Source organism: Malaclemys terrapin, chromosome 2 (assembly GCF_027887155.1).
Source record: "Malaclemys terrapin pileata isolate rMalTer1 chromosome 2, rMalTer1.hap1, whole genome shotgun sequence".
Taxonomy (NCBI): Eukaryota; Metazoa; Chordata; order Testudines; family Emydidae; genus Malaclemys; species Malaclemys terrapin.
This window is the reverse complement of record NC_071506.1, coordinates 16818314-16841257: the sequence shown is the minus strand read 5'-3', so window position 1 is coordinate 16841257 and position 22944 is coordinate 16818314. Positions and strand designations below refer to the sequence as shown.

The following is a 22944-nucleotide window of genomic DNA, read 5'->3' as shown; positions in this document are numbered from 1 at the left end:
ACTGCCAAGAATGACCTTGAGCGGATCACTGCAGACTACGTGGCTCTGGGAAGAAGGATAAAAGAGTTTGAGGCGCAAGTGGTGTTCTCGTCCATCCTCCCTGTGCAAGGAAAAGGCCGGGGTAGAGACCGTCGAATCGTGGAAGTCAACGAATGGCTACGCAGGTGGTGTCGGAGAGAAGGCTTTGGATTCTTCGACCATGGGATGGTGTTCCAAGAAGAAGGAGTGCTAGGCAGAGACGGGCTCCACCTAACGAAGAGAGGGAAGAGCATCTTCGCCAGCAGGCTGGCTAACCTAGTGAGGAGGGCTTTAAACTAGGTTCACCGGGGGAAGGAGACCAAAGCCCTGAGGTAAGTGGGGAAATGGGATCCTGGGAGGAAGCACAAGCAGGAGAGCGCAACAGGGGAGGACTCCTGTCTCATGCTGAGAAAGAGGGACGATCCTTGAGTTATCTTAAGTGCCTATACACAAATGCAAGAAGCCTGGGAAACAAGCAGGGAGAACTGGAAGTCCTGGCACAGTCAGGGAACTATGATGTGATTGGAATAACAGAGACTTGGTGGGATAACTCACATGACTGGAGTACTGTCATGGATGGATATAAACTGTTCAGGAAGGACAGGCAGGGCAGAAAAGGTGGGGGAGTTGCGTTGTATGTAAGAGAGGAGTATGACTGCTCAGAGCTCCGGTATGATACTGCAGAAAAACCTGAGAGTCTCTGGATAAAGTTGAGAAGTGTGAGCAACAAGGGTGATGTCGTGGTTGGAGTCTGCTATAGACCACCAGACCAGGGGGATGAGGTGGACGAGGCTTTCTTCTGGCAACTAGCAGAAGTTGCTAGATCACAGGCCCTGGTTCTCATGGGAGACTTTAATCACCCTGATATCTGCTGGGAGAGCAATACAGCGGTGCACAGGCAATCCAGGAAATTTTTGGAAAGTGTAGGGGACAATTTCCTGGTGCAAGTGCTGGAGGAACCAACTAGGGGCAAAACTTTTCTTGACCTGCTGCTCACAAACAGGGAAGAACTAGTAGGGGAAGCAAAAGTGGATGGGAACCTGGGAGGCAGTGACCATGAGATGGTCGAGTTCAGGATCCTGACACAAGGAAGAAAGGAGAGCAGCAGAATACGGACCCTGGACTTCAGAAAAGCAGACTTTGACTCCCTCAGGGAACAGATGGGCAGGATCCCCTGGGAGAATAACATGAAGGGCAAAGGGGTCCAGGAGAGCTGGCTGTATTTTAAAGAATCCTTATTGAGGTTGCAGGAACAAACCATCCCGATGTGTAGAAAGAACAGTAAATATGGCAGGCGACCAGCTTGGCTAAACAGTGAAATCCTTGCTGATCTTAAACGCAAAAAAGAGGCTTATAAGGAGTGGAAGATTGGACAAATGACCAGGGAGGAGTATAAAAATATTGCTCAGGCGTGCAGGAGTGAAATCAGGAAGGCCAAATCACACTTGGAGTTGCAGTTAGCAAGAGATGTTAAGAGTAACAAGAAGGGTTTCTTCAGGTATGTTAGCAACAAGAAGAAAATCAAGGAAAGTGTGGGCCCCTTACTGAATGAGGGAGGCAACCTAGTGACCGAGGATGTGGAAAAAGCTAATGTACTCAATGATTTTTTTGCCTCTGTCTTCACGCACAAGGTCAGCTCCCAGATTGCTGCACTGGGCAGTACAGCATGGGGAGAAGGTGACCAACCCTCTGTGGAGAAAGAAGTGGTTCGGGACTATTTAGAAAAACTGGACGTGCACAAGTCCATGGGGCCGGATGCGCTGCATCCGAGGGTGCTAAAGGAGTTGGCGGGTGAGATTGCAGAGCCATTAGCCATTATTTTTGAAAACTCATGGCGATCGGGGGAGGTCCCAGATGACTGGAAAAAGGCTAATGTAGTGCCCATCTTTAAAAAAGGGAAGAAGGAGGATCCGGGGAACTACAGGCCAGTCAGCCTCACCTCAGTCCCTAGAAAAATCATGGAGCAGGTCCTCAAGGAATCAATTATGAAACATTTAGAGGACAGGAAAGTGATCAGGAACAGTCAGCATGGATTCACGAAGGGGAAGTCGTGCCTGACTAACCTAATTGCCTTCTATGATGAGATAACTGGCTCTGTGGATGAGGGGAAAGCAGTGGATGTCTTATTTCTTGACTTTAGCAAAGTTTTTGATACTGTTTCCCACAGTATTCTTGCCACCAAGTTAAAGAAGTATGGGCTGGATGAATGGACTGTAAGGTGGATAGAAAGCTGGCTAGATCGTCGGGCTCAACGGGTAGTGATCAATGGCTCCATGTCTAGTTGGCAGCTGGTTTCAAGTGGAGTGCCCCAAGGGTCGGTCCTGGGGCCGGTTTTGTTTAATATCTTTATTAATGATCTGGAGGATGGTGTGGACTGCACTCTCAGCAAGTTTGCAGATGACACTAAACTAGGAGGCGTGGTAGATACACTAGAGGGTAGGGATCGGATACAGAGGGACCTAGACAAATTAGAGGATTGGGCAGAAAAAAACCTGATGAGGTTCAACAAGGACAAGTGCAGAGTCCTGCACTTAGGACGGAAGAATCCCATACACTGCTACAGACTAGGGACCGAATGGCTAGGTAGCAGTTCTGCTGAAAAGGACCTAGGGGTCACAGTGGACGAGAAGCTGGATATGAGTCAACAGTGTGCTCTTGTTGCCAAGAAGGCTAACGGCATTTTGGGCTGTATAAGTAGGGGCATTGCCAGCAGATCGAGGAACGTGATCGTTCCCCTTTATTCGACATTGGTGAGGCCTCATCTGGAATACTGTGTCCAGTTTTGGTCCCCACACTACAAGAAGGATGTGGAAAAATTGGAAAGAGTCCAGCGGAGGGCAACAAAAATGATTAGGGGTCTGGAGCACATGACTTATGAGGAGAGGCTGAGAGAACTGGGATTGTTTAGTCTCCAGAAGAGAAGAATGAGGGGGGATTTGATAGCAGCCTTCAACTACCTGAAGGGGGGTTCCAAAGAGGATGGAGCTCGGCTGTTCTCAGTGGTGGCAGATGACAGAACAAGGAGCAATGGTCTCAAGTTGCAGTGGGGGAGGTCCAGGTTGGATATCAGGAAAAACTATTTCACTAGGAGGGTGGTGAAACACTGGAATGCGTTACCTAGGGAGGTGGTGGAGTCTCCTTCCTTGGAGGTTTTTAAGGCCCGGCTTGACAAAGCCCTGGCTGGGATGATTTAGCTGGGAATTGGTCCTGCTTTGAGCAGGGGGTTGGACTAGATGACTTCTTGAGGTCCCTTCCAACTCTGATATTCTATGATTCTATGATTCTAATAGGAGCCTATATAAGAAAATAATATAATTAATGGAGATATCCCATCTCCTAGAACTGGAAGGGACCTTGAAAGGTCATCGAGTCCAGTCCCCTGCCTTCACTAGCAGGACCAAGTACTGATTTTGCCCCAGATCCCCAAGTGGCCCCCTCAAGGATTGAACTCACAACCCTGGGTTTAGCAGGCCAATGCTCAAACCACTGAGCTATCCCTCCCCCCTAAAAAAAAACCCCAAAAATCGGGACTGTTCCTATAAACCTGGCACATCTAGTCACCCTACAATGCAATGACTTCACCATGAGTCAAAGCCTGAAGTCCTTATTAAGGCAAGTCTCCCGTTGACGTCATTGACTAATTTCCTCGAGTAAAAGCTAAGCAGTGACTTCACGATTTGATCCTGGACGTCAGAATGACACGTGGCACATTCTAGTGCATTGAAAGGATTCTGGCTGGAGACTGTCATTGTGTGTTGTATTGTGTATAAATATTAAAGTGAGTCCTCCCAGCAGAGTGCACCTACAAATCCAAAACACTATACTCTGGGACTTAGTCTTGTATTGGCTCACAGGACCAATGGTAGGTTCTTTTATACTAGCCCTTTTGGTTAACTCAGAGCATATTTCAGTCTTTTCCCTGGATTATTTATTTCACTGGTTCTGAAATTTGTTGGAAATGTTTCTTCTGCAGAGTCAATGCACAAACCTTCTGTCATGGAAGTAGTTGTCAGCAGTGGTTTATCACCCCGGTGGTTAAGAAGTTCTGCAAAAATAAAGGAGGTCTCATTTCAAAGCAATGCACTAGCCATAAAAACACAATCAGTCCATGGGCAATTCAAGAGGCATCAACTGAGTGTAACATGACTACAGTCATTAGCAATACTGGTGCAAGTGGAACCTGATTTATTTCAGTTCATTATTGCTGTACTGTTGGTTCAGTGGTGACACTACCCTGTAGTCAGTGCTGTACAACATGAACAAAGTCCAGGCCCTGCCCGACAGAGCTTTCAGTTGAAAACATTTACTGAAACGCCTTCATGATCATTATTCTTTAAGGCTCCAATTCAACAAGGTACTTAAGAACATCATTACCTTTAACACATGAGCATGCTTAAAATTAGGCACTTGCTTAAGTATCTTGCTGAATCAGGGCCTAAGATGTTATAGTTAGAAGAGTGTGCATGTAAAATGGCATGAATCCGATCCTTTTATCATTGCTATCTTTAACGTGTGGGAGGCAGCCTGTTTTAAAACAATGGTGTTTGTATGTGTATATTAGATACACACACACACACACACACACACACACATGTGTGGGAATTTGGATATTTGAACCAGTCTATATTTTTTTTAATAAATGTGTTCTTCCATAGTTGGACGCACAGAACTACCTCTTAAAATTATGAGCATTGTGGGTAACATTTTCAAAGCATCTCTCAAAGGGCATGTCTGCCTGTAGTGCCCCCTGCTGGCCAAGTATGGCTCATCATTAGCCTTCCTCAATTTCTCCTGCAGTGGTTCCCCGGAATAATCCCCAGAGATTTTATGTCTAATAACAAGCAACATTCTTGGGGACTGGTTATTAATATGAAATACACCCAAAGTAGCTCTCTTCCACTCAAGACTCCTATGGGGCATAGCCCCTCTTCCTTGGTCTGTCTCCGCAAAGTTATCAGCCTTTCCTAAATTCTACTGAGTCAGTCCCTCCTCCTGAGTTCAGGGGTTCACGGGCCCTTACTTGGGCCTGTGTGCATTGGGCTGTCAGCTAATCTGTACTAAACCGTTTCAGCAGCTCTTCTCTCTCCGCTGCCATTTACCCCTTTATAAGGCCCAGGTGCTTTCTCTGAAGCCCATTTGGCAGCAGACAACTAGTCACATGGGCACTGGACCCCACGCCCTCTTAAAGGAGCCAGTCACCCTATGACAGTGACTCAATGATTTAGAAGTCTAAATCCCATTAACAAAAGTGACTTAGGAACCTGCCTGAGTCACCTTTTGAAAATCGGACTTAGGCTCCTTAGGCACATTTGACAACTTTCCCCGTTGTATTTTAGCATCTTGCTACAGAGGTGTTGCACTTTGCTTTTCTGTAAAGAATCCCTCTGCTAAAGTGTGCACTAGCTTTTTTTGTGATCGATAAGCTGATATAAATTGAATACGTTAAAGGCAAAGGATTCTAGAGCTCAGGACATACCCTCCATATGAAGTGTTGTCAATCCTTTCTTGCTAGTTGTTTCTGAGAAGAAGAGAGATCATAGCTGATATACTGTTAGGAAGCATTTTTTTCAAAGTCTGAAACACACAGTGAAGCTATACAGGAAGGTAACCAAATGAGTGACTATGATGGGGCCACTGGCATGCAAGGAGTTAATAGGCCCCTAGGGAGGCTGAGCAGAAAGCAGCCAATAGGAGAGGAGCTGCGAGGAACAGCCAATCAGGGCTCAGCAGGCCCATATAAGAAGAGCCGCAGGGCAGAGCAGGGGCAGTTACACCCTGGAGCTAAAGGAGAGAGAACTGGGTGCCTAGTAGACAGACAGAAGCTAGCTCCCTGGACAGAGCAGTGTTGCTAGCAGAGATGGAGGAGCTAGAGAAGAGCTCCTGGATGGCTGCTGGGATTTGAATGCTGAGGCCCTGAGGCAAGGGCAAAGAGGGTGCTGGGGCCACTGGGGAAGTGGCCAGACAATTGGCTGCAGTCATCACTGGAGAAATGGTGGGACATTTGGACTGCAGCACTTGCCCCCGGAAGGGGGGAAGCACAGATCTTGACATGACCAGAGGCTGTGTCATGAGGAGAACACTGCCTTCCTTGGAGTGACATGTGTCTGGGAGCAGAAGTCCCGGCGGCTGAGGCCCCACTAGGAGTGGGTGTACCGACTTGCGGAGCTAATTCCTAAGACGACCAGTAGGAGGCACCAGCGTGGTGAGTGGAGCCTCATCATGGTGGCCATCAAATGAAAAGATTTCTTGATTTATGCAGGCTCTGTTCCACCAAGATATATAACTGGGAACCTTTGAATCCCAAACTAGTCGGGGGGATCACTGACCTCCGAGAGAATCTACCTTTAACCTCAGTACTAAGCAGAGCGGTCAGCAGGACAATAATGCCCTTTCAGTGCAGTTGTAAAACAAAACCTTTTGAACGGGTTTGTGAAATGGAATTGTGTTGAAACAACGATTTTTATATTCAAACCCTGAGCTTTTTGCTTTGGGTCTCTCTCAATAGAGGTGAATTTCCCTCTTCCATGCTCACATCTTGGCTCTTGGGCCTGTCACTTACCCTCCATTTCCCTGTCTATAGAGTAGGGATGGCACTTGCCAGCTTTGCAAGGCTCTAGGAGGAGTAACTCTACCAAGAACCTTAAGTAGTTTATATTGGTAAAGTACTTGGCAGATTGAAAAAAGAAGGCTGTGGAAATGAGCTAAGTGTAGCAACCTTTAGGCACTCTAATGTTTCCGGTGCTTCCCCGAGACTCCTGCAAGCAAACACACAGGCTGCTAAGCACTTTTGGAAACATGGCCACTGAGCTAGGCTGAGAAGCTGGCCCCGTTAGTTCAAACCCAGCCCAAGGCTAGAGTGTCCAAAAGTCGTCGCCATCTCATAATCTGTCCGATGACCTATTTGAAACGAGTTTGGGGGAATCTCACTAAACAAGTGTCCATAGCAATAAAATTATAGCCCAGCTCAGCAGCCCTTTGGGCAGCCTTAGAGGTCAATGAATGGAAATGGAGATGAATACCCCTCTCATACTGACCTTACCCTACACTCTGCCATGCCAGGGAGGGGTCCCATAAGCTTAGCAGACCAGGGAAGCTTGTATCCCCTCTCACCCATGAATTACCTTTACTGTGAGCAAAGAGAGGACTTCAGCCTTCAGGGCTGTCAGTCCGGCCCCATTCACACACAAACTTGCTCTGTAGATCTGGCCATCTAGTCAAATCACCTGAATTAATCCCCACCCTCCTACCACTAGGATTCACTGAGTCATGGTAAATGGAAAAGATTCATGAAACAGAGAACAGGACAGACATTGATGCCATCTGCAGCGTAAGAAACCGAGACACCAGTGGCAGCACTATTCTCCTTGGATCCAATTTGGTGCCCTTTCTGCCGATGGAAAGATTCCCATTGACCTGAATGGTCAGTAGATCAGGCCCTTTATTATTACCTGTAACCTGACCTGGACAGAAGGAGACATCCAGGCCGTTCAAGGAAGAGTTAATGTGTGAATGGACAAAACACTCAATAGCCGCTTTGTCACAATTGCAGAGAAGCCGTTCACAAGGATCCCCAGACTCTGGAGTAAAAACAAAAATCCAGACAAGGTACCATTGAAATATCTGTTTCCACCATCTGCTTTTGCCTCTCCGGCTTTCCATCGACAGCTCCATTTCATTTTGTAGAACATAAACCTATACTGTGTTTCTGCAAGTGCCAAGGATAAATAAACTCCGGCTTTACAAAACAATAAGATTGAATTATCCTAGGGAAATTCATGGTGACATTTAAAGTAAATGTTGTTGTTTTTCCATTCTACTACTGGCTATTGCTGGCTAGGGATAGTACTTGGTGCAGCTCTCATTGTATTTACTGTAGGGGATATTAGAGAACATGCTTTGCATTACAGTACAGTTTGCCAAACAATTTCCATCACAACCTTGTGTTTTCCCACACTGAGAACTCTGTGACAAATTCGCCTTTGAGAAGAATATTTATTTCCAGGCTGACACCCTAAGCAAGGGCAATACTTTTTTCCAGTTTGAACAAAAATACCTTTGCCATTTTGCAGTAAAGGGGGACAGAGAAAAACACTTTCCCCATTGTGACGTGCTTTTTTGAAGACCGAGCTAAAGCAAAAATGGCTTTGGTGTGAGACTAGAAAGGATTGTGGGATCAGATTGTTAGTTAAACCAGGCTTAACCCAGAGTGGTGCTATCATTGCGTTAGCTACTCTACATTTACACAGCGATCAAAATCTAGCCCCTGGGCTTTACAGAGGACTAGTGCTTGATGGGAAATTGTTTTAAATAGAAACCATATAGAGGAGTGAAAAATCACTTCTGCACATCAGGGTAACATCTGCTCAGATTTTACCAGAGCTGAATGGAGCTCCCTCCCCTTACAAAGTCATTTCAGTGCCCCTTTTCTCCACAGTTGCCAACTTTCACGTGGTAAATAAGCACCCCGACTTTCCCAATAAGCCAAAAGTCAAGCGAATCCCATTTCAAAACAAGGCCATAACAAGCCAATCCGTAAGAACCCCAACACTCTATGTGACTGGATCCCCCAGCGTGCAGTCTGGGACTGTGGTGAGCCCACTGTGCACCCCTGACTCTCACACACACACACACACACCCTTGCCCCTGCTTGTCAGGAGCCAATCGAGAAAAAAAAAGCAACTAGCTACAACAAACAACAAGCCAAACAAGCAACAAGCTACAAGCCAATTAAGCCGAAAACAAGCCCAATTTCTGCGTTTTTTTTCACAGGTTTGGCATCTCTGCTTTTCTCTATGCTGATTGACAGGCCCGGAGGGTGTGGCTTATTTGTGTGTTTTGTAAAATTGTTCCATGGTTGCTAATACTGGAGCAGCTCCAATATTATCAGTGCTGGGAGTCCTGGTTCACCCTGGGCTCATCAGCACTTTTAACGTCTTGCTGATCAGACCGCCTCTCAGCTGGTGTATTCTATTTCTGGTGGAAGCAAAAGCTGCCTGTTGGTTGTTTGGCATGAGATGGGGCTGTGGATTGGGTGGTGGAAGGGAATTGTTTGTGGTTAAGCAAAGGGCCTGATGAGCAGAGGGTAACTAGGAGGCTGAATGACTTAATTCCTTATTTCCTTGCTGGGTCCAGTTTGTGTGGGGAACTGTGCAGCACTCCCGTAAAGTGAAATAAAACTCCTCATGTGAGCGAGTGGAGCTGACACCAAGGACCGCATGCAATGCCCTGTCCCTTCTGACCCGTCAGTGTCTTTGTCTAAATAACCACTTTAAAGTGACCTCCAAGGCTTCCCGTTCAGTCCTGCCTGATCTTTAGCTGGAAACCAGCTCTAGAAGGTGCCTGACTTTTGCTACTGCTTTGGATAATAATTTAATACGGCTTTCACAATGGCTATCTTCCACTTGATGCTATTGGCCAGACTGCCAAGTATTTTTCAAACACGTATGAAGACAACCAATGCAATACACTGACACTGTTATGAAATGCTAATATTTATCGCCGTGCCTTAACATGGACGTGATAAGCTCCTCATCACGCCAAGTGACGCTTCAGCTCAACCACAAGTTATTGGGCTTGATGCAGGAGTCATTGGGAGGACTTTTATGGCCTATGCTAGGCAGAAGGTTGGGCTAGATGATCACAATGGTCCCTTCTGGCCATAAAATAAATTTGCTTTTTTAGGTGCTTGGCAGGACCCCCATAGTACCTATGTTGCCATAGTAACTGAGCGCCTCACAGTCTTAGCTGAGGTTCAGTAAAGACAAACAGGGCTTTAAAAACATGTCATTCCACATTCTTGGGCAGTCAGCTACATGTGTGAGCCGCACAGATGCACCAAACGATGCTAAATGGCCTCCAAAGAGAGCGATCCTGCCGTCGGGAATGCCCTGTAGCAGTTCCTGGATTTTTGTTTTTACATCCAATTGAATATTGATACCTCTGACTACCATCAGTATGTGACGAGAACAGCCATTCCATCTGGAATCCAGAGAGCCGTAACACAGGGCTTGAAGAGACCTTGAGAAGCCATCTAGGCCGTACCTCCACATCGAAGCAGGATTAAATATACCTAGACCTACAAGACAATCATGGGTGATTTCTGCCTGTTCTATACATGGCTCTCAGTAAATTAATGGGAATTATTATTATTTATTATTTATATCATTGAAGCCCCGTCATGGCCCAGGACCCCATTGTGCTAGGCGCTGTACAAATGCAAAAGCAACTCCCCTTTTCCCCGATCAGTACAAAGCCCTGGTAACAGGCAGCAGTCCCCTTTGAACCTTACCACAGGTAATGTTTTTCGTAAGACAGCTGATGTCCATAGATATCTTGGCAGGGTCCCATGAGCACTCCAGCTCCACGGCTTCTTCATAGCATTTGCGGTGCTGGAAACAGCAGCTTAGAAACAAAACAAAGAAACAAAAAAGACAACGAGAAGAATGCCGGGGACACACACCTTCATTTTCACTTCACTGCCTGCCTCCCCTTTGGGGTGGTGACGCACTGGGCAGCAGGCGAGTGTACAGGATGCTGTGGGAGAAAAGGGGGCGTCCCTTTTTTTCTGACTAGTTTGTCAGTAAGGAGCATTCATTCCTCTGGCCCCTAGAAGACGGGCGTGTGGTCCTTTTCCCCCTCATGGCTGACTAGGCCTAATAGACTGAGCACAGTGAGAATCTGTCTGCTTCTCCCCACTTTGCTGCAGCCCCCTTGCACTGTGTCGGTGCAAAGGAGCCCTAAGGCACAGAGAGTCTCCCTGCCAAGCACAGAGCTGGCTCTGCTAGTTCCCCTTTCCAGAGTCCCTGGCCCAGAGGGGCCAACAGGAGACATTTCTGTGCTCCAGCTATTGCTTGCCTGCGGCAAAAGCCATGGCAGACAGAGTTCAAGTTAGGACAGCCCAGTGCTGGGGGCAGCCTCAGCCCTGGCAGCCCCCCAGATCACTCAGGAAGGTGCAAGCTTCTTTCCCACTGTCCTGGGGCAAGACACCGGACTTGGAGTTGCTGTGTTTGAACACGGCTCTTCATGGGACTAGGGAATTCATTTAACCTCTCTGCATGTTGGGTCCTTTGCCTCCTCATAACAGATAATCAGACATATCTTTCTGCCACAGGTATTCGGAGGGATTATTAAGGCTGTGACATGAGCACCATATCTTCCTCCACGTGTATAGAATAGGCTGGTGTTTGTCTTCGGCCACGGATGGTTGTATCCTGTGAGCAGTTTGTTTCATTCTACCACACTCCAAGTGTGATCCGTTGCCCCTGTGCTGCCTGGGAAGGCAAAGACAATCTCCATCTTCTGACGTTGTCATGGCTCTCAGCAGCGAGGCAAGCAGAAGGGCTCCTAATATGGGCTGTGCCTAGGATGTTGTTGTCTTGGTATAAAAGATTTGTCTGATAAATTCATGGATTTTAAGTCCATTAATGGCTTTTAGCCAGGATGGGTAAGGAATGGTGTCCCTGCCCTCTGTTTGTCAGAGGGTGGAGATGGATGGCAGGAGAGAGATCACTTGATCATTACCTGTTAGGTTCATTCCCTCTGGGGCACCTGGCACTGGCCACTGTCAGTAGACAGGGTACCGGGCTGGATGGACCTTTGGTCTGACCCAGTATGGCCATTCTTATGTTCTTATGTCTGAGGCTATGAGAATCCCAGGGGTTGCTTCTGAACAGGGATCCCCTAGGAGGCCTTGGATTGTGTCCACACTGGGTGGACTCAAACTGTTTGATCCCATGTACGTTCTCTACAGAACAGGAGCAAGTGACAGCCACCCTTTGTATTAGAGTGTAACTGTCTTTAAAATACGAGCAAGCACTAAAAAGGGGCAGAGGACAAAAGGAAGCATCTGTTCTAACAAATGGTAAGTGTTTGACCTGTCTATTGTTTCCACTCACTGGTATCCATCTGCTATCTCTGCTGGAACCTTTCCATGGTGTGACTGTACTTGAGCATCACAGTTGTGCCAGGGGGATATTAAACGAAGATGGGAATGACAACATTCCATAGAAAAGCCTTGACATAGTCGTCAGCTTGACAATCAAAATTATATCCAGTTTCCAAGATCCGGCTACAGCCTGTGATCGCCAAGATGAACTGCCTGTTACAGTAACAGGTCGAGGAAATCCTCCCCGGAGCTTCTTGGCAATGTTTGGGACGCATACAGACAATGCTGAGTGCTGTAAATTCAAGCCATGTACAAAACCTAGAGCCCCGCCCTGCAGACCGACAGCATCAAAGGTGCAGGTTGCAGAATGAAAGAGCAATGAGGTAAAAGTAGAGTGCAGTGTGGTCTTTATAGGTGGAAGCCTTCATGGGATATAAGGAAACATCCTATATATTTGATCCTTTATTTCACTCTCGCTGGTGGGATTATTTGAACGTGCAACAGTTAAGGGGTTTGCCGCTTAGCATCAGAGAAGGGAAAGCTAGTGGAGGGTGATTTGGTTTTGTGGTTAAGACATAGGACTAAGATCTTGATCCAGCAAAGCACTTAATTTAATATTAAGTGTTGTGCTGGACTGAGACCACTGAGAAATGGTTCCTATTCCTTGCTCCGCCACAGGTGACCTGCAGGACCTTTGGCATGTCACAGGCCTAGATTCACAAAGGTACTTAAGTGCTGTGACGCTCACTATCACATGGCACCTAGGCTTCCTGTACCATGAATGGAGATGGATAGGCACCTTAGACTGTGATTCATAAAAGCCAGTAGAGGCAGGGAGCTGGCCAATGAGTGAAGGTGTGATAAGCCCCACCCCTCTTAGAGATCCCAGGCCACTTAGGCACCTAAATCTGGGATTTAGGCACTTAAGTACCTTAGAGACTGAGGCCTAGGTTCATCGAGACTGAATTGGCTCAATCAGAGTGTGGAGATGATGCTACTTCCCTCCCTCACAGGGGTGCTGAAAAGCTAAATTCATGAATATTTGCAAAGTGCTTTGGGATCCTTTGGTGGAAGCTGTCCGTGAGCAGCAAAGTATTATTTAACTACTTCACTTTAATGACCCCAGCTTGAATCTCAGGATCCCGGTCACACCAGTTTAATACCAGTGTAACTCTATTAAGTTCAATGCAATTGAACTAATATAGAATTGGAGTAATAGAGTGGAGATCAATCCCATTAACTCTAAAGCCAGCTTTGCCACTGATTGACTCTTTGACCTCGGGCAAGTTTCTTGATTTCTCTGCTTCACCTTTCCAGTCTCGGACTAGACGATCAGGAGTTAAGGAATTTAGATGGAGAATGGACTTCAGCAACTCACCAACTTCTACATAACACAGATCTTGGCACTGGCAGAACTGTTTCTTTTAGCAGGATGTTTTCAGCGTCAGTGTCTCTTTAAAGAGGTTCTCTAAATCTGAACAGTATCTTGTATATGTATGGAAAAGCAAACATCTGTATCTCCTGTATCGGATAGTGGGTTTTGTACTGATGGGAGAGATGCTGCTAACCCATTTCAAATCCATCTGCTTGAACAGGCCGTGTCTGTGAATCTTTCTCGGGCTAAAGACTGATAGATTGTCCTGCGGCTTCTCAGGCTTCTGTATTTATGCAGCTTTTCATTAAAATGATAAGTGAGGGGCTGTTTAAGCTGTAGAGCTGTTTCAGCTCTCAGTTCATTGAACTGGATCGAGCTCTGATTTCAGTGTGTCAGCACCTTTATTCAGAGAGCAATTCGCCAAGGACTTTGTGTGGCTTTTCGCAGCTGGGAAGATAAAAATTCAATTTTCCTCCCCTTCAGATGATATGGGATTGCAGTGGATTCATCTCCAGGCAAAAATCTACATTAACCCTCTTTAAGCCATGACGACATTGCTCACTTCGCAAATGAAATCCCTTCTTTCCCCACCTGCGCCTGGGCAGGACTTGGCCTTTGTTGCATTTCTTTCCCAGTGTTCCCCACTCAAGTGACCATGAGGGAACAGGACTCTCAGCACTGACGCCTCCTGTCCTATATTTTACCTTACTGGCCTAGTAAGGAAGAGCACGGACTGAATTACCCTCAAGGATCCATCCACCAGGGGCAGAGGCTAAAGCCCAGGGCTAGGAGTCAGGAGTTTATGGTTCTGTTCCCAACACTGCCAAAAATGTCCTGTGTGATCTGAGGTAAGTCACTTAATCACACCGTGCCTCAGTTTACCCAGGTGTAAAATGAAGAGAATAGCTTTGTGCTACCATGGTCTGTAACCTATGAATGTCTTTAGATGGTCAGGTACTATGACAATGAGCATGTACATAGAGAGAATCCGCTGCCTCTCAGGAGTGGTTTCCTTTTGCAACCAGTTTAGCCCAGCTTCACAGCCAGGGTTACAGTGAAATATGGGTGCAGAGGTGTGGACTACACCTGCTTTTAATTTCAGGGGCAGAGGTGTCCACATTTTGCCAGCTGAGAGTATTCAGGGAAATAAAGGCTTGGATGATAAATCCCAATATCTGTGGACAGCAAGGGAGAAGCACAACACGTGGGGTTACTATCCAGGTCAGAGCCAGGGGATGGGGTTATCCAGTTCTAAAATTATCCCTAGACTACTGAAAACAGACTTTCGGGAAGCTACTGCTCTGTGTGGTTCCAGGGCTGTGCTGCCAAGTAGCTGTTGTTATTGCTGGTGACTGGGAAATGGATGGCACCAACAAAGGAAAATGATCGTTTAGGAGGCCAGGATAACCGATGTTATATCCTATGTTTCGTTGGTCATTGGAGACACTGTTGGTTGAGGATGGGCGGTTACAGGTAAGCACAGATTGGATACTTGGATATTAGCATGTGAGCCAATCATCCATTTGTAAAGCTAAGGGTCCCCTGGTTATGACCATAAGCAGTTTAGCCAAGTGTTAACTTTCAGACTGTCGCTGCAAGATTTCAACATTGCGCCTCCCACCACGCTTTGTTCTTCCCCACTTGTACCCATCCACCCCAGGAGAACTATCTCCCAGGAACAAAACACACCTGTCCACTTCATCCACAGGGAGCCCTTCCATCTCGAACCGGCAAGAGCAGCCATAGTCTTCGAAATCCCTGGGGCAAAGTCCAGTTACACACCTCATTTTGTTCACGAAATGGAGCAGTGCAGGGAAGTTAGTGAATATGGACTGTAGCCAAGTGAAGTGAGAACCCAGGCAGTCTAAGAGAGAATAGACATAGGAGGATGATATTCAGAGCTGGGAAAGACCTGGATGATACTGTAGCTGCTGGGGTCCTCCTCCGTGGATTCAAATGCAGGACCAGGGTCTAAGGCAGAGGTCCCCAAACTTTTCAGGGTCGCACCCCCACTTACCCAATCTGTGTCCCCCTCCCCGGGGGTGTGGCTCCCCAGTGTGGGGTAAGGGGGCCAAGGCTAGGGCTGTAGCTGGGAGCAGGACTGGAAATGGAGCTGCAGCCAGGGGCCGAGGCTGGAGGCGGGGCTGGGGACAGGTGCGGAGCTGCGGCTGGGGGCAGGGCCAAAGCAGAACTGGGAGTGGAGCAGGGCTGGGTGGCACTCCCTCCCCACCATCCGTGGGGGCTGGCCTGGGCCCTGTCACATGCCCCTGAACATTCCTCTGTCTCCCCTCCACGAACGTTCCTCCACACGCCCCAGAGGGTGGGGACCTCTGGTCTAAGGACTGACATAGTGCAGCAGCCATTCTGGGGGCCTTAGGAACTGCCGCCAATTTAATCCTTAGATATTAGCTTTAAAGGAAATCTGTAATTTCAGGAGTTTTTTCTGCTCTTTTTTTATAAACAAATTCCATGCTATTTTTACTGCCCAAAATACCAAACCATGAGTCTGCACTTACCAAAAAACAATGCAACGCTGTCCACATTTTGAAAGACCCCATTGAAGAACGTGATATTGTCTAAACCAAAAGCATAATAAAAATGGTGAAAAATGTTTGCCTTTGTATAAACATATGTCGCTCCCATTGATTTCAGTATGTTGATTTCAATGGGAGGCATAATGCAGATGAAGGCATGATATAACTCTTGCAGTATAGCCAACCCTGAGCGTTCAAAAATTATGAGACAAGCCCTCTCAAATCATGAGATTTTAATAAATAATACCTTTGGGAATCTATTTTTTTGCCTCCTGGGTTTTGAGCCTTTCAGGGTCTTATTGTCACGCTTTTCTCTGCAGCTGTGAGGGCTAGAAACATAATTTTTAACAGACAAATTGAAAGATGAGATGCTTATAGAATCCCCTGACTCCAGGAGCTGGGTTTTTAAGAAAATTCCACAAGGTATATGACAAAATAGTCAGTGATGGCATCGCCAGGTTTGGAGGTATGCAGGCATTCTTTTGTAAAGATATCTGAAGACCTGTTTTTCAGGCCTTTTAACTCATTTTGGTACAGCTGTTTGAAAATTATGTTGATGGCCCTGGATACTGAAGTCTATGCATCCTTTGAAGAAGTATAGCATATGCAACAGCGGTGCAAGCTTCTCTTCCAGCTTTCTCTCATTCTCACCCCCAAAGAACTTACCTTGGTTCCTGGGTCTCTGTGTTCTTGTAACTCAGGGAGAGGGCATGTCTGTCCCTGGGAGGAAGGGGGCCAAGGGGTCAACGTCTGCTAGGCAACCAAGAGGGAGGGAGGAGAGACACTGTTTTGAGGCACAGGGGCCCTGTCAGCTCCGGGGAGGATAGCAGGTGTACCTGGATGGCCAGGGCCGGCTCCAGGGTTTTGGCCACCCCAAGCAGCCAAAAAAAAAAAAGCCATGATCGCGATCTGCGGCGGCAATTCGGCGGAAGGTCCTTTGCTCCCAGCGGGAGTGAGGGACCATCCGCCGAATTGCCGCCGAATAGCTGGACCTGCCGCCCCTCTCCGGAGTGGCCGCCCCAAGCACCTGCTTGCCAAGCTGGTGCCTGGAGCTGGCCCTGTGGATGGCCACCAGCCCACCTGCTCAGAGCAGGGGCAGTGTCTGGAGGAAAGGAGCGGGGCAGAGTCAAATGGTTGACAAGTCAAAGCCCGGGAAGAAGAACTAGCCTGACCAATAGGAAGTGAGATGCCTGTTCCTGGGAGCCCTGTGAGAAGGGAAAAGCCATTTTGGAGGAGTCTGGAGCCAGCCACAGAAAGGAAAGGACTTGGTGTGTGATGTGTTTTTGAGTCCCAAGCTTGCAACGCAGGGTCCCGCTGAGAACTGGCATCCGGGTGCCTGGAAGCAATATCCCTAAGCCCGGTCCTTTCCCTGCTTAAGGTGACTTGGGAAAACTCCCTACCCAGCCAGCTGAGTTAGCCCTCCAACTCCCTAGATAAATCAGTTACCATGTGGCAAGTACTGGGCTGCTAGCCCAGGCCTGCCGGCCTGCTGTGACTGTATCCAAGCACTAGGGCAGGAGATCAGAGTTAGGATTTTAGTAGGGTTGTTATAATTTGCACCCTCCTGCCCCCTGGGGAACAGAATCAGCCCGATTCCTGCATGAAGAGGACGCCTGCCAACTGTGATTGTCAGCCCCTCTGCAGTGCAGTGACCGAGGAGTTCAGGTCCAGCTCAGAACCTGAGGATCATCCATGGAGTTGTGAGTGCGCCATCCTTTAGGTAGGGAAATTGTTTGGAAGACTCCCCTATTCTCTGAACTGTGTCCTCATGCTCAGGGGTGGGGTTTGGGGATTTTATTACCTGCTGCCTGTTGAACCTGTGGAGGGACTCATGTGTGAGTTGTTTGGGCTGAGCCAAGTCTGCCAAGTTACTAATTGCTCCACAGAAGCTATTGCTGTCACAGGTCATGAAGGCCTCCTACAAAGTACATGTAACAGCGGGACAGTACATTTTACTCTTGCTCTATCGGCTCACGTGACTGGGGAAATTCATGGGTATTATCAGCATGGGCACCTGAAAGCAGTGGTTTACCCCTATTATGTTATATTTACTTCCTGTTTAATATAGTTACTCTCCTGAATATACTGTGCGCTTGTGTTATTTTGTGGGAGCCTCCAACTATCTGGCAAGTAAGTGGGCGTTGTCCTGTGTTTAGAATTTTCCTTCAAAGCTGCCCTGCTGACCCTGCCAGGAGGAGCGAAGGGGGGCGGGAGGCACCACTAAATACATTCCTTTGGGAAGAAAATAAGGATGTTACACCCTGCTGAGCTGGAGGCAGGATCCAGATGAACCCAGGCCTGACCATCAAAACCTGTAAGGAGTTTAATGTTAAAGGAGGTAACCAGGTGGATAGGGGCACTACACTATCGTTACCCAGCTCTGAAGGAACACCTTTAGTAGAACTGATACATTTCATTCTCTGTACTCATCCGATCCTTTCTTCTGAGACTGCCAAAAATGCCAGCTATGGTTGTGATTTTTTTTATGTGAATATGTGAGTGCTGGGGACTGGAGTGAGATTGTCTTTCAACTACACAGACCCCAAACAGCCATCAGAAATTCCCCATTTTATAATCTCTGGGGTTTAAGAATAAAAATAAACCCCGGAGAATAAGAATAAACCCCATCTTACTTAAGATGTAAAAAGAAGTTTGTTTGGCTCAATGGTTAAGATATGGTTAAGACCATGAAACTTGGAGGTTCACTTACCCTCCGTTTTCAGACTCACTTTTCTTTTGAGAAACAGGTAAGATTTTATAGTTTCAAATGTAAATTCCTAGCTAGTTCATTAGCTATAAACCTGTAGCAACAATAAACTCGGGATCAGTGGTACAAATTATTCTCTAGTCAACTTGAGGGACCTCACCTAGGTTATAGGAGAGATGGTTTTGGCTCTGTAGCTTTTGATTTGTGCTCCAGCAACACCAATGATGCAGTATCTGACAGAGGAACCTGATCCTCCTCTTATCACTGATGTTAAGCAGGAGGAACTCCACCAAGGTCAATGGACTTACATCAAGGCAAGATAAGTGCAAGCGAGAGGTGACTCAGGGCTCTGAGATTATTTAACCTCTGCTAAAGGTCCAGTATAATGAGGGACAGATCTGTGAACACGACTGGAAAATTCTTTCTGGATCCCTTGCCCAAAGAGATTGCACCCTGGTTCCTCTTAATGCATGAAAATATTGTAACAAGTAAAACTTAAAAATCCTTACTCAGATTTCTTTCGGGTGCAAGTGGAAGCTCTGGTGGAAGGGCTGGGGGCTCCGATTCTTGGCCGCCTGTCTCACCAAATATTCAAGAAGAAAGAATTTTAAAATGGAAAAGAAAAGGAAAATATATATACACTTCATAAGGACAGAGAGGGCGTATTTTATTGAATAGCAGATACCAGAGTGCCCTGGTAGCACCATTAATGCACTGATTCAACAAAGCATATGCTTAAGTCACGTTGACTTCGATTTTAAAGTAGTTATGCACATGCTTAAGTGCTTTGCTAAATAGGGGTGGACTTACACGCATGCTAAGTGCTTTGCTGAACCTTACCCTTACTGGGGGTACTCACATGAGCTATGACAAGCTGGCCTCTTCCATTGTGCCATTTAGTCCGGAAATCCCTGTGACCTTAATTTGTTTGATTTGCAGTTAGGGAGAATCTGCACTGAAGCTCCATTGCTAATTCAACCCCCCTATTTTCCTGTGTCTTCTGTGCTTGGATGTCCCTTTCAAATACAGAATTCTTTTCCTAATGCTCCCTCAGATTCAGTCCCAACTTTCATTCTCATTGGAACTACCTCAGTGCTTGAGGGCTTCAACTCAAACCGTATCATGCTCAAGGGAAGCAGCACCATTAGACAGTTATCAGTTTAGAAATGTATCTTATCAGAACAGGTCACCTAATCTATTAATATATTCATAGTGCGTTGTAAGAGATATCTGAGAGATTTCTTGTTTGCTATATTTCTGATTGCTTCACTGGGGAGCCTAGGCACTGGTTATTGGCACGTATTTGTTTAGTTTTTTGAAGTCCATATTATTATTATTCACCATTTATAATGCTATTGTGCCTAGACTCCAACCAAGTCAGGGCCCCATTTGGTAGGCCACTACCCCAAAGATTGGCTTATCTCATTTATATTGTCTACCCCCATCGGCTATTTCTGCTTCTTCATTTGGATTACTGCTGCCTCCCTTTGAAGCTGCCAAGGTAGAATTTCCCCACGTTTACTTTTCTGTTCACAAAATTCTGCATTGAGATAAAAGGTGGTGATTTGTTCTACTCCTTCTTGCATTTCTCCACCTGGTGGTGAGTCATTGGCAGAGTTTGTGTTTTTGTTTTGGGTTTCTTTTGCTTCCTTAAGGATGGGTAAAAATTTCAGAAGTGCTTGGGGAGGAGGTAGCATCGGAGAATCTTGGAGCCACTTATTTTTATTTCTGCCCTAATCTCCAGGAGCTCCATGTATTCCTCTGAGCCCCAGTGAAAGGCTTTTGGGTAAACAGTGACCCAGCAAGATTGTCATTCTGCTTGTAGCCTCTGCTTTTCTCCAAACAGAAAAGTCCATCTTATAAAATGTGACCTTTGCAGGAAAAGAGAAGCAGCACTTTGATAGCTACAAGGAATTCAGATCACTGACTAAAATTAGCAGGAGTGTCATTTAATACTGCACATGCATAAACAGATTTGGCCCGGACTTGCAGTTAAGCAAAGCTATCATTGATTTGCAGGCTGCTCCCTGTGCTCCCTTTACAACGATAAAAATCCTTTGGCCATGTCATGTTGTTACTGTTAATTACACGTTGGGCCACATTCTCAGCTGGTGCAAATCAGCATCGCTCGGGTGTAGTCTTTGCTGATTTGCACCAGCTGAGGATCAGTGGGTAAAATTTTCAAAAGCACCTTATCCCATTGACTTTCAATGGGACTTGTGCTCCTAAGTCACTTAAGCCCTGTTGAAAATCACACTCAAATATTTTAAGGCCGTCATTTTCCAAGGAGTCTAAGAGAGTGAGGCTTATTCCCAACTTCCATTGACTGTCAATGGATTATGGGTACCCAACTGCTGTATCGTCCTTTGTACATCCCAGACCAAATCCATAATTCTGAATCTGAAAACAAAGAATTTATGCAGAGCAAGAACAATAGCCCTAAACTCATGGAGAGCAGAGGCCATTGCTCAAGCATGTTTCATAGCTGACTTAATTCTTTTGAACAAGTTTAATTGGCATAAAATTACTAGCACAAGAATATCTGCAGCCTGCTGGAGATGTTATATAATAATCTCAGCCCCCCTGTAATTATTTGACTCCTTTTCGTTGTATGACCAATAATGACATTTCCAATTTCCAGTTAGTATCAATAGGACAATGTTTGTTAACAAAAAGAGAGAACCTGGTTTACAGTCAAAATATAAGGAAAGGAGCTCCCCACACATTCTCCTTAGTACATACAAGAGAGCACAGGATTCGCAGTCAACAATTTAGTTGACAAAAGTTAACCCTTTCCCCAAGCAGATTGTGATTTTTTTACTACTTTGTTATTTAATACGTCTATTCCAGAAGCACCTAGAAAGAACACTGAGTTGGGGCCCCATTATGCTGTGTGCTAAACAAACATGTAGTAGAGGACAATCCTGCCCCAAAAAGCTTACAGTGTCACAGAATTTAGTAATTCTGAATTGTTCAGTGAATAGTTGAAGGCTCTGACTGATCCTATAATGAGCTCCACTCAGGTGCCCATACGGAATCCCATTGACTTCATTCATTGCAACATCTGGGCCAATGCAAAGATAGTTTATCCTGTCAGTTACTCAGGAACTACCTGTTGCAAGCATTGCTTTACTCCTTGTTCCTTGACATTTGGGGCTGTGAGATTGTTCACAAGTTAAACAGTGGTGTTTCTGCACCCTGAGCAGATGAATTCCAAATACGCAAACTGCTTTCAATAGGACCACAAACACTTCCTGCATGCATGCTTGTTCTAATATATAGTCACATGAATATAAAGTGATTGCCATCTGTAGAGGGATTCCTGGTTCTGGAAGTATTCCCCTTCTTAAGTCTGGGGAATGACTCTGAAGTGTCTAGTATTTCCTGAACCAGTGTGTCCACTGGCATTTGCACAAGGTTTTTGTACAATTTCCAATTTCCTAAACATGTTCTTCCGAACAAAATGTAAGAAGTACAGACATTTGCAAAAGTAAATAAAAGGGCTCAAAAATACTCTCAAAGCAAATGGATGCTTTTTATTAGCAAAAGTAACTCTCACAATCTCTTACAGACTTTACATGTGATTCATGTAAAGAAAGAAAAAGTTTGTTTATTAGGAAAACAAAAGATGAAAGAAGACTCTGGATAAATCATTGACTTAAATGGCTGACATCATGTCTTTGAGTGTTCATACTAATACTTCACATGTATATGGCACCTTCCCTTCCAGCCAAGGAATGTTCACTTTACAAATATTAATTAATTAAACCTGAAAACACTCCCATGAAGCAGGTATTAATAGTCCTATGTTATAGATGGTACAGAAAGCTTCAGAGACTTGCCCTTTGTCACGCAGGAAATTCTGTGATAAAGCCAGGCCTCCTTCCCCCCTTACAGCTGTTATTACAAGGCAGAGGTGGTATTCAGATCATATAATTCAGATGCTGCTCTTTTGATCGTGCTTTCAAGAAGTGTAATCTTAACAAAATCCAGCAATGAGAGAGCGTGTGCCCTCAGCTTGTGTGTTTATAATCACAGCTATTTCAAATTGCATAATGTGGCACAAGGAATGTAGCACAATTATGTCAAAATTACCCTAAACGTTTTGGAGCAGACAGCTCAGTTGGGCTTATATACTCAGTAGTTTAACAAGCCAGGTCCATCAAGCAAACTTACAGCAACTTCTCCGAAAGCCACCTAGCTCCCACTCAGAAAATGGAGATCAACAAATAAGGGAAAAATCAAAGCTGATCATCTTTTCCAAAACGAGAAAAGCTGTAGACCAAAATGGACCTGGATTTTTCAGAAAGCCTTGACAAGGTCCCACCCCAAAGAGTCTTAAGCAAAGTAAGCTGTTATGGGATAAGAGGGAAGTTCCTCTCATGGATCAGTAGCTGGTTGAAAGATAGAAAAAAAGGGTAGGAAT

General features: G+C 45.9%; 1 protein-coding gene across 5 annotated transcripts in view; it reads right to left on the bottom strand.

Annotated features, from left to right (window-relative positions):
* The window catches only part of LOC128831412 (otoconin-90-like), a 93511-nt gene that overhangs the window by 16243 nt on the left and 54324 nt on the right, over positions 1 to 22944 (bottom strand). For 2 of the 5 annotated variants that reach the window (XM_054017766.1, XM_054017769.1), the window contains exons 14-20: positions 19028 to 19102; positions 15794 to 15853; positions 14967 to 15141; positions 10307 to 10419; positions 7467 to 7595; positions 5495 to 5536; positions 4007 to 4063 (exon numbers count right to left, since the gene is read on the bottom strand). In XM_054017766.1, the coding sequence (XP_053873741.1) occupies positions 4007 to 4063; positions 5495 to 5536; positions 7467 to 7595; positions 10307 to 10419; positions 14967 to 15141; positions 15794 to 15853; positions 19028 to 19102 (651 nt within the window). The remainder of the gene's footprint in view (positions 1 to 4006; positions 4064 to 5494; positions 5537 to 7466; positions 7596 to 10306; positions 10420 to 14966; positions 15142 to 15793; positions 15854 to 19027; positions 19103 to 22944) is intronic. The other 3 variants (XM_054017767.1, XM_054017768.1, XM_054017770.1) reach the window with 3 other exon arrangements.